General features: G+C 42.7%; 1 protein-coding gene across 3 annotated transcripts in view; it reads right to left on the bottom strand.

Moving 5' to 3' along the window:
• Nucleotides 1–12468, bottom strand: part of LOC120549597 — a 37941-nt gene that overhangs the window by 14653 nt on the left and 10820 nt on the right. For 2 of the 3 annotated variants that reach the window (XM_039786614.1, XM_039786613.1), the window contains exon 1: nucleotides 11747–11912. The exons of the other annotated variant lie outside the window; for it this stretch is intronic. In XM_039786614.1, the coding sequence (XP_039642548.1) occupies nucleotides 11747–11819 (73 nt within the window). In that variant the 5' untranslated portion in view covers nucleotides 11820–11912. Of the gene's footprint in view, nucleotides 1–11746; nucleotides 11913–12468 lie in introns of those variants that run through there. 3 annotated transcript variants of the gene reach the window in all.

Genomic DNA, 12468 nt, shown 5'->3' with positions numbered 1-12468 from the left:
TTCAACGTACAAAATACACTGCTGACTGGGAAGAATACAAACGATTAAGGAACATTTGTACTATGCAAACGAGAAACTCCAAATCAAATTATTTCAGAAATTGTCTAACGAATGATTTTAAAAACCCACGACGATTCTGGAAGCAGGTTAATAATGTACTTGGGAGATCTGGGCGGGCTACAACTAATTTGAACCTGAATAATGAAAGTATAGTTGATCCAGCTACCATTGCTAATGCTTTTAGTTTGCATTTTTCTCTAGCACCACAAGTACAAACTTCTACTTTTCAACTTGATCCGGTACATTGTTCCCAGTCAGTAAGTTCTTTTTTATTTACAGAGGTCAGTCCAGCTGATGTGCAAATGGCCATAAGTGAACTGTCCTCTATCAGTGGTGCTGGTCCAGAGGGCATTGAGAATTAATTTATCAAAATTGGTTCTCATGTACTAGCAGTGCCATTGGCCTCACTTTTCAACTTGTCGTTCTCTTCTTGTAAATTTCCGTTAGCCTGGAAATGTGCCAAAGTTATCCCACTTCAAAAGTGTGGTGATTCTGAAAATATTAATAACTACAGACCCATCTCAATCATCAATAGTGTTGTAAAAGTTTTTGAGAAAATAATCTTTTTCCAGTTATCGAATTATTTATCTGACAATAACCTATTATCTCAATGCCAATCTGGATTCAGAAAACATTTTTCTACTACTACAGCACTTCTAAAATTTACTAATGATGTGTTTTCGAGTTTTGATAATCGTATGTCTACAGGTGCATTGTTTTTAGATCTTACTAAAGCATTTGACTTAGTTGATCATTATCTACTCTTAGACAAATTGTACTCTGTTGGTCTGTCTACTTCTTCTTTGCTTTGGTTCAATTCTTATTTGCACAATCGTCGTCAGTGTGTGTCCTTTGGGGGCAGCATTTCTAATTTTACTGGCATTGATAGAGGAATTCCTCAAGGTTCCTCTCTCGGGCCTTTACTTTTCTCAATATTTATCAATGATCTTCCGCGTAGCTGCACTGAATGCAATATTCAACTTTATGCTGATGACACGGTCATTTATTGTTCCAAACCTAATATTTATGACATCAGTACTACATTACAAAATGGTTTTGATTCTGTCCAGCGGTGGCTATTGTCCAACAAGCTTCTACTTAATAAATCAAAACCATATGCAATGCTTTTTCTAAAAAAGCTGAATCTTTTATTTGAAAATTCATTAAAAATTAAATTCTTGATCAAACCCTCATAAAACCTACTAGGCAGGTCAAGTATCTTGGCCTTTGGCTTGACTCTGATCTTTCTTTTAGCACTCATGTACATAATATAACTAATAAGCTCAACTGCTCACTTAGAATTTTATACCAATCAATTAACTGTTTTAATTTTTCTGTCAGAAAAAGAATTGTTTCTCAACTTTTATTGCCAATTTTGGATTATGCTGATATCGTATATCAAAATACTACAGCCTCCTGCCTTCAGTCTCTTAACACTGCCTACAATAGCCTGTGTAGATTTATTCTCCGCTGCCCCTACAGAACACACCATTGTGAAATGTACCATCAACTGTCCTGGCTGACTCTACCAGATAGAAGGTGTTTTCATTGGTTACAATTTATTTTTAAATGTATTTATATGGACTATCCTTCTTATTTAAAACAATATCTAATCTTATTTAGTTCATATTATAATTTGCGACACAATAACCAAAGTTATTTTCTCATTCCTTGTATCAATAAAGAAATAGGAAGATATGCATTTCAACATAAAGCACCTTATGAGTGGAATAACCTTCCAGTTTCAATTCGTTCTTTGACTTCCTTTCCAATGTTTAAAAATGCCCTAGCTCAATATCTTCAGAATACATGCAATTGTTATTACATTTTTATGAGTGGTTTGAGTGTACAGGTCAGGACAGATGCTGGGGCATTATTGGTGGCAACTACTTCACTACTGCTCCATAGTGGTTACCACTTGATACCCTTAAACGGGACTAAATGAAACCTACTTTAAGCATGGTGCATTAATTCCTTACATTTACATTTATGTGTGCATACGTGTTTACTGGTGTCTAGATGTGTGTTTCGGTACATATATATTTTATATTTCACATAGATCATGTGTTTACTTTGTTGAGGGATGAGTGAGCAACCTATGGAGAGTCTTGTATGAGTGAATGTCTTGTTTGTATAAGTTATGTATTATATATTTTTGCACTTACTATTATTGTAAAGTAAGTTGTTGTTTTTTTATTGTTGTTATTTTGTTTGTTTTCTGTTTGTCTGCCGCTGTAAGGTCACTGTGAATTTCTGTACCTGAACAAGATGGTTTCATCTCAAGGGGTTACTCCTCTTCAATAAATAAATGTCAAATGTGCATTTAAATGCTTCGAGACAAACATGTGACCCAGCAGGTTGAGGCGGGAGCTGTTGCCAGGTGGTACACATGAAGTAGAACTGGCAACAGGTATGAGGAAAGGAATTCAGCCTAGGAGTTCATCTAATTATGTTATAAAGAATCAGGAATCAGTCTCTGAAACATTTAACTGTGCAACATGTACTTTTACTACATGAAACTGATGATACGTGTGTACTTTCACTTCAGTTTAAATGAATAAAGAAATGTCTGTCCAAATATTTCAGTGTGCACATGAACGGCATTACCAACAACATGATCCTAAAAACACTTTCTTTATGACACATTTTCTCAGATGTATTATAAGAACTGGCTATCATGTTCAAATGGCAATGGGATCCTTGATGCCAAATTGGGATACAGGTGTAAAGCCCAGAATGTTTTAGGTTTTTAAGATTTAGTTTATGGTGAAATAATAACATCTATAAGTCTCACATTGTTGGGGGCCCTTGATTTGCAGTTAGAGCAGCCCAGATTGATATGGGATTGATTCAAATGAACCAGATTTGTCAGCTAAACATTCATTCTGTGAACTTTACTCCAGCCTAGTGTAACAAAAATAAGATTTAAGATTACTAATGCTGTTTAAATATATTCTTACCCTACCTATGTTTGGTAACTTCTGTTATAGTTGGCAGACATTAAAATTAGTCACCGTCAACATTTATTGTGTTCTGTTTTCAGAATGATGAAGACAGTTGGAGAACAAATAGAAAAAAGAATGTTGACTCTATAGGAAGATTTTATTCCTTGGCATCTGTCATGTTTTTCTTAAATGATGTACAAATGTTTCAGGTTTTTTGTAAGGCGGGTCAGGCAGACGTGTTGCTCTGCAGCGTGCTTGATTTGCATGTGTTAACTGTGATGTACTGTGCTTGGTATTTCACCAGCTGCTATAATCACTCAGCACGTGGGGCCCCTCCTGCTGCGAGGCCATGGGATGACACTGCCCATTATCCACTTCCCTGGTTCAAGCCCTTTCAGCCTCTGCCGCACAGTTTACATTCAGCTGAGCCCAAGTACCCTACAGCTTATAATGGTCAACGGAGTGAGCTTGGCTGCAACCCAACGCACTCACAGCAACATTCAGGCTTGGCATTGATACAGCCACTGCTCTTCAGATTACCTCAGGGTCCCCGAGAGCCAACGTCCCGGAGCCAAGTTACTGTGGGCCACAGCCAACAATCTGCAACTTCTCAAGTCAGGACCCAAGTGAGTTTGCACGGCTCAAGATTTCATTGGAGAACCTCTTACCACATGATGCATCTGAGCTGTTTAAATACTAGGGGTGGTACGGTTCACAAAACCGGTTTTTGTTTTCTGTTTTTTTTTTTTTTTTTTTCTTTTAATCTTTAACACTCCAGAAATATACTTCAGCATACGGTATATAGCTTAATTATCCACAATGTAGGATACAGTAGGCTATTAAATAATTCTATAGTTATATCATGTAGCCTAATCGTGCACAAACTGAATTTGCCTTGACTTTAAGCACATTATTAAGACCAGGAAGGCTAGCTGAGATTTTGATACAGCAAGAGGGAAGACATTGTCTGATTTCAACAAGCTTTTCATTTATATGGCAAGAAAAAGGAGAATGTGCCTTTTTTTGCACATGAAGATTGAAATATAACAGAATATCAATTGAAATAACTTACATTTATCAAACTGCCAACTTCAGTGTAGCTCTTACAAAAATGTTTCCTTTAAAAGAAAAAGAGAGGAACTCTTAAAGCTCAGTCTTTTGAATAAGTCAGAATACATTAAACCTTAAAAACAGTTTACATTGTTAGTTCATTTCCTATCCTGGGCTGGGACACACATACGGTTTGATAAAGTACTTAATGGACTTATCATTGCACTTACAATAACGACCGTAGCTGTCAGGCCCTCCTGTATAGGCCTACGTCTCCTCTCCATTTTTTCCTGCATCCACCATGTGTGTTTGTGTGTGTGTGCGCGCGTCAGTCGCGGGGAGAACTGAGCAGCCCCGCCCGCTGCAGAGACGTTACGTTACAGTACATTGATGTTAAAATGTATACAGGTTGGCAGGACGGCCTGAAATGTTTTGCACGGTCTTTCACTGTACGTTTTGTTGGTAACTTGTTCACACCTCTTCTTTCGCGCGAAAGGGAAACACACTGAGGTCACATACGGGGCACCTGATGGGCACGAGGCCACATTGCGCATGCGTCGAACCGTGCGGCACACACACGTTCCAAACCGAGACAAGCGGACCGAACGGTTCGGATGTTTTTTCATGAACCGTACCACCCCTATTAAATACCAAGTGTTGGTTGATCACCTGCAACCATAAGAGACCAGGTTAATAGCAGATGCTTACCTTAACTCCTTCTCACACAATGGCTGCCCTAAATGACAAGTTTGGCCAACCACATCAGATAGCGCTGAGGTGTATTGCTGCTGTGATGGACTCACCAGACATAAGGCGGGGAGACTTTGCTGCATTCGAGAAGTTTTCACTCCAGATACAGTCACTTGTGGGAATGCTGAAGACACTAGGCCATGAGGGTGAAATGGAACTACAGTGTGGCTCACGTGTCTGCTGAGCAAGCTGCCACCTTAGTAGAGAGCTGAGTTTCGCCACTGAATGTACCATCAGGGCACACAAAGGGAACAAGAACAAGCCATACTGTGTATTCTACAAGAACAAGGAACACTACCCAATTCATTGTACAGAGGTATCTAGGCTAACAAAGTGCTGCATGAGGTGGATATGAGGTCACCTAAGGATGCAGCATCAACATCGGCTGCAGAAAGCCATGGCACAATGGGCACAACAGAGGTTCTGTATCTAGACTGACCCACTGAAGGCAGTCGGGTCCTTTCACCATGGTGACCAGTCGATCAACTCCTATGCCATACTTGAAGACGGTTCAGAGAGAACTATGCTGTTGCTAGATGCTGCAGAGAAGCTAGGTGTGCAGGGGACTCAAGAGGACCTACCACTATGCACAATTAGAGAGGATGTGCAGACCCTCCGTGGTGCATTGGTGTCGTTCTCCTTTTCTTCGCCGTCAAAGCCAAAGGCCCAGTTTAAGATCATAGGTGCATTCAACAGTGCTCACATTCGAATAACTGCCCAAACCTACCCCATGGAGAAACTTCGGAGCACCTAGAAGTACCTTATTGGCCTTCCAATACGGACTCTCACAAACGTTAAGCCCCTGCTTCTCATTGGGAGTGACCATCCCCATCTTGTCACTCCCATTGAACCTGTCAGATTGGGACCTCCAGGTGGATCTCCTGCCATTCGCACAAGGCCGATGTCATGGCAGGTCGATACTGTCCCATTCAGAAGCGAAAAACTAGTTACTCGTTCAAGGCAGGACCAAGAGAGGAGGTTGATGGCATTCTACGTTAAAAGAAAGCCATCATGCCCAGTTTACAAAGTGTAGAAAGGTGACAGACCAGAGACCCTGAATGGGCAGAAGCCTACAGAGTGGAGACTGAGAAACTTATCAAGGCAAGCTCTGACATCAAGTGTGGACCGGAAGCTCCAGCCGAGGAAGGTCATGAGGCATGGTATATCCCTCACTATATGGTGAGCCTTAATGGCAAAAATAGGCTAGTATTCAACTGCTCATATCAGTATCGAGGGTAGAACCTAAACGACCATCTGTTGCTGGGCCGACCTTAGGAGCATCACTTCTGTGAATTCTGCTATGATTTCACAGGGATGCCGTTGCAGTTAGCGTAGACACGTAGAGGCATGTTCCACCAAGTTTGCCTCCTCCCAGAAGATTGTGCTCTGCTCAGATTTGTTTGGCGAGATGTCACTCAAGAAGGACCTCCAGCAGTGTACGAGTGGCAGGTGCTACTGTTTGGTACAACATGCAGCCCCTGCTGTGCCACGTTTGCCTTACAACACCATGTCTCTGATAACAGCCAGCCAGATGATGAGGTGAGGATCTCAGTCGAGAAATGTTTTTATGTGGATAACTGCCTCCAAAGTGTCCCCACTATTGCTGAGGCGAGGAACCTTGTCGACAAACTACGAGCCCTTTTTGCATCTGCAGGCTTGGATCTGCGTCAGTGGGCCAGCAACAAACCAGATGTAATAAGTCACCTAACAGAAGAGAGCTTCTCTGCTAGTGTTGAGCTATAGCTGGCTCAGATCAAGACAGATATCCCAGAATCCACTCTAGGGCTAAGCTGGCTCTTCCACACTGATGTCCTGGGCTACAAGCGTTGTCAGGTGGAGTACGGTGTCCCCACAATGTGTAATATCTTCAAGGTGCTGGCGAGTCAGTACGAACCCTTGGGGTTGATCATACCCTACACCACCAGGGCTAAGATAATTGTCTGACACCTTTGGGACAAACACAAGGGATGGGATGATCCACTACTACTGCAGGAGCTTCTGCAGCAGTGGAAAGCCTTGGAAGAAAAACTAGAAGTCCTACCTCAAGTCACACTGCTCGACCGTACTTGTTGAAGGATGTGGATATCTTTGGTCCTCAGAGAGAGGTGCATGTATTTTGCGATGCCTCAGAAGAGGCTTATGGTGGGCGCCCAGATAGCTCAGTTCGTAGAGGGGGCGCCCATATTTAGAGGTTCCAGAGCTCCCAAGCGATTTCAGTCCCAATTAGAACTCTGTGTAGCCCTTACTGGTGCACATCTCTCACAGGTGCTGAAGAGGGAGCTTACCATCCACATTGATCAGACAATCCTTTGGTCTGATTCCACAATGGTGCTGACATGGCTAAAGTCTGAATCCTCCCCATTCAAGGTCTTTGTGGGCACCCGCATGGTTGAGATACAGGAGCTGAACGACAGGCATGCATGGAGAAATGGTGATACAGCAAGGAACCCTGCAGCTGATCTAACACGAGGGAAGATGCTACAGGAGCTTGTTCACCCAAATAGATGGAGCCAGGCACCCACCTGACCAGTCCTGACTCATGGCCAGCGGACCTTACTGTTGACCAAGCAGAAGATACCTCAGAGCTGCGCAAATCTACCTTTTGTGGGGTCACTGCACTTGCATCAAGTCAGTCTTCTTCAGACTTGAGCCAGTACGACTCTTGGAAGGAGCTGCTGGAAGTGACAGTGCAGGAGCTGCATGGGGCGGCTAACTCTAATGATAAGCTCACAGCTGAAGACTACCAACAGGCTGAGCGGTTGATACTCCTGAGGGCTCAGGGGAATAGTTTTCAGCAGGAGTACAGCCTGCTGAAAGCTGGTAAGCCAGTCCACAGCAGCAGTTGACTTTGCACACTGTCTCCTGAGCTGGATGAAAAGGGAGTGCTCATTCGTGTTGGAGGACGACTCCGTTGAGCAGAAGGCCTAGAACTGACCACTCTTCATCCAGTTATCTTAGACCCAGGTCATCCTGCGTCTACACTTCTGATCCAAGACAACTGCCTTCGCCACCCAGGCCCAGAGCGGGTGTTCGCCAAGCGTCGATGCTCCTTCTGGATTCTGTGAGGCCGTCAAGCGCTACCAGTTCAGCTGCGCTGACTGTCGGCAGGCCTGCCATCAGCCCGTCTGTGCCTCTTCAAGTCTGCTTTCTATTCTACAGGGATGGACTGCTTTGGGCCATTTGAGATCAAAGTGGGCCGGCGTCGGGAGAAGAAATGATGATCATTTTCAAATGCCTCACAACCAGAGCGGTGCACTTGGACCTTGTTACCTCTATTGATACAGGTGCTTTCCTGATGTCCCTTCGTCAGTTTATTGCCCTCAGAGGAATGCCTGCAGAGCTGTTCTCTGATCAGGGGACAAATTTCATGGGAGGTGAGCGAGAACTCCATGAGACTGTCTTTGGAATGTCTAACGAACTACAACAGCACCTTGCACCACAGAATATCTCCTTCCCCTTAACCCCCCAGCAGCTCCCCACTTCGGAGCAGGGCTGGACTGGGGTAAAAATCAGCCCTGGACTTTTCACCCTAAATCAGCCGGACAGCAACCATACTTGCACTCCCCTTCAATTTTACATACTAGCAGGGTTCAAAATGGCTCACACATGGAACAATGCAACAGCATTGTTGCATTGTTCCATGTGTGATTTCTGTCTGATGTAGGCTATTCTATGTCCTGCAGTATGTAAACGCCTTCTCTGCTCTTTGGGTTCATGTTTAGTTGCCACTTTGTGCAATAAAAGGGTTAATTTTATAACCGTGCTGTGCAGAGCCAATTTAAATGCGCTCTGTCTCTATGATAGGATTGAAGTGGGCCATAGTGGAATGTCATTGGCCAGTGTTCAGATGAGAGACAAACCAGTTGGCAAATCATGTGATCTCTCTACTCTGTCCTCTCTGTGGGTCGGTTAGTCAAATACCAAGGATGTGAATGGCCAGTGTTCATACGAAAGACACACAAGTGGGCCAATGATGTGATCTCTATACTAAGAACCTTTCGACCGGAGTGCAGCCGTAACCCATTCAGCCCACACAAATAGACCAGCCCACCGGGAAATCTCCCGGTACTCCCGATGGCCAATCAATGCCTGCTTCGGAGGGGTGTGGGAGAGGGAGATACGCTCAGTTAAGAGCACACTCTATGCCACAGTCGATGCTCAACCTGTTCCTGAAGAACTGCTTCACCATACGTACTGAGGTAGAAGGTATCCTCAACAGTAAGCCCTTGGGTCATGTGTCTTCAGATGCCAGCGCTTTTGGGCCTGTTTCATCCAGCTCTATGTGCAAAGTCTGCAAGCTTGTCAGAAGTGGCAGGCTACATCAGCTGATATCGCAGAGGACTGTGTAGTGATGATTGCTGATCCACATCTTCCGAGGGCCCTCTGGCCCAATGGGAGAGTGGTCAAGACTCCTCCCAGCCCTGACAGGCACATCACGTCCGCTGATGTAAAGGTGAAGGAGAGAATCTACACCCGGCCAGTTGCTAAACACGCGATTGTTATTTCAAGTATGAGTAGAGACAATAAAATCTGGGAGTTGGTTCTGAGAAGGTTCTGAAACGCTCCTGGTGTGGAAAGGCACGTAGCGGAGGACGGCACAAAACCGTGCCGCAACCAGAATGCAGTGTGCCCTGTGGCATTGTCTACTGCCCTGTATTTACAGTAGGACGGTTAGGGTTTGTTCCTCACCTTTGACCTGCAGATGCACAACTATCCGTGTCATTAAATGCAATTTGTCGTAGACGGTGCAGGTGTAGACGCCACTGTCAAAGAGGTGAGGATCTTTCAGAGTAAGGCTGAAATCTCCAGTCTTCAGAGCGTCAGCTGACATTGACGTTCGTCCTATGTAACGCAGGTTTTGAACATAAGGCTCATCTTTGTGCTGATGCTGGTGGACGATGCATTGATTGAGATCAGAGCAGCTCCATAACACTTTGGTGACCTCAGGTAATCTGGATGATATCTGGCAGGGCAGCACGACAGACTCCACCCCATCATACACCTCCACACTTTTGAAATTATGGAAAACTGGGAGGACACACACACACACACACACACACACAGGTGTATCAACTATTACTGTTTGTATTTTTTAAACTGTTCACACATGAAATAATTCACCCATTTTAAGGTAGTACCACCACCGTCCTGAGCCACAGCCGCATTGTACCCACATATACTCAGATATACATGTTATTAAAGTAAACAAAAGCTAGATAAATATTTAAATGCTCTAACTCAACTGAAATACATTTTTACTTTTTCAGTTTTTCATATCAGCTTTAGACAAACCTTCAAGAAGAGAGAAAAATGATGAAGGCCCCACTTTTTCCCCAAAATACAGAATATTTGGACAATACCAAAGTACAGAGGTGAAATAAGCACTAAGGCCTTTAACTGAAGAAAATGTAGTAATGCCAATGAGTAGAAATACTCTAAATAATAATACATAGAACCAGGCGCGTACGCAGTAATTGGCCAGGGTGGCACTGGCCCGCCCACTTTACTCACTGGCCCGTCCAGCCAAGTTTGATCAAAATACGTTCTGTTATGAAAAATATTCAAATGTATGCAAAAAAAGAAATAGTAACAGGACTAGCTAGTTGTGTGTGTTTAATGTGTATTTTCTCCTGATTAAAACAAAACGGTTTAAACCAAACAATCAAACAATTAGATCAAACGCCTTCGGAACGTAGTTGGTTGCTATGGTAACAACAGGCAGACTCTCCGGGCTGCCTTCAGCAGCTAACGTTAGCTAGCCGGCTTTTTAGACAATGTGTTAAGCAATGTAGCTACTGTTAAAAGTTACTGCGACAACAATGGCTTCTCTTTAAAGTGGTATGGGCAGTTTTCTTGGATAGAATCCAGTGTAAATAAAGTGTAAAGCTTTTCTGCAGCATGTGCAGACATTTCCACAGCGGAGCTGACGGCCCATCAGCCAGAGAGGAGGCCCTCACACAGGTAACATTAAGTCAAACGTCTTTCACGCTTCTTGTGTTATTAAGTAACCTAGTAACCTTCCTATTTAGTAAGAAACGATGAACACTGATGATGCTTTCTATTTGAAACGCGTTTGTGTTTTGCCCATATTAAATAAGATAACTTCTCTGTGAGTGACGTCGTTTTTAGTTTTCTTTGATCCTGTCACTGCCGTGGACTCGACACACTGTCTTAAGATTTGGTGCTTTGCTGGCCACTTTTCATTATATCTTTCATAATTTAAACAATGCTTGGCTGGAAGTTTTCATTCTTTGATTTTACTGCTAATACTTTTACTGCTGGTAGCCATTTGCTGCTCATGATCTGACCATAGTCCTGAAGCAACAATGCTGTTGCATTGTTCCATGTGTGATTTCTGTCTGATGTAGGCTATTCTATGTCCTGCAGTATGTAAACGCCTTCTCTGCTCTTTGGGTTCATGTTTAGTTGCCACTTTGTGCAATAAAAGGGTTAATTTTATAACCGTGCTGTGCAGAGCCAATGATGCTGGTTCTGCCGGTGCAAATATATTTTAGCCTGAATATGTTACAATCTATGGGTTTTATCTATATTGTTGTGTACAAACTTTTTAGACGGAGCTTTGTTGGTTGAGCATGTTGGAGACAGTACTGTTATTGCCGTTGTAATGCAGTATATGTTGGAAGGTAAAATCGTTGCTGTTTTTTCAGTTAGTCCTTTTTGCTACTTTTTGAAAATGGCCCATTCACTTTTGTACTGGCCCGCCCAAAATACTATTTCTGCCTACGCCCCTGCATAGAACACAAACTACATTTACATTTTATTGAATGATTTTATTTTGATTTGAGCAGCGTTGACATTCATTTTAAAAATAATCTTTGGTTTCAGCTTCAAAAGGGAAATTCATTTTGCTCAGGTCAGCACCATACTCACAGACAATCAAATAAATCAATAAATATAAACACCAAGGAAGGCTACCTTACCGTAAATGAAGAATGCATACGCCCCAAGTGCCACAAGCATCCCAACCAACGGCACCACCGTAGATGCCTCCATCTTCACCCAGAAGCATAAAAGCCAAAACTTTGATTGGATCTACTTCTTCCGAACCAGCAGTTCTTTCAATAAATGATCACATAGAAAAGTTGTGCGGTGAAGTACTTCGAGGCAAACTGTACAAGGAATGTGACCCAGCAGGTTGAGGCGAGAACGGTTGCCAAGTACTAGGAAATACATTCAGCCCAGGACTTCATCTAATAATGTCACATAGAATCAGACATAGGAAACATTTGACTGTGCGACTGAGAATATTTGTGGGGTATTTGGAGGAAAGAAATTTTTACAAGGAATGTGACCCAGCAGGTTGAGGCGAGAACAGTTGCCAAGTACAAGTACAACACCTGGCAACAAGTGTGAAATACATTCAGCCCAGGACTTCTTCTATGTGACATCTCATAATGTCACATAGAATCAGACATAGGAAATATTGTACTGTGCAACATGTACTGTTATTGCATGAAACTGATAATACTTGTTGGGTATTTCGAGGAAAGAAATTTTTAATATTTTAGAAATATTTTTAATTTTCTTTTTTAAGTTGAAAATATATATCAGAAAAAAGGGTTAAAAAATGTAGAAGTGTAGAAGTTGGTTTATTGTTTTAAAGTATTTAAAACAGGAATATATGGCGACATCTGCTGGTAAA

This window comes from Perca fluviatilis, chromosome 20 (genome assembly GCF_010015445.1).
Source record: "Perca fluviatilis chromosome 20, GENO_Pfluv_1.0, whole genome shotgun sequence".
NCBI classification, from domain to species: Eukaryota; Metazoa; Chordata; class Actinopteri; order Perciformes; family Percidae; genus Perca; species Perca fluviatilis.
This window is presented reverse-complemented; position numbering and strand designations above follow the sequence as displayed.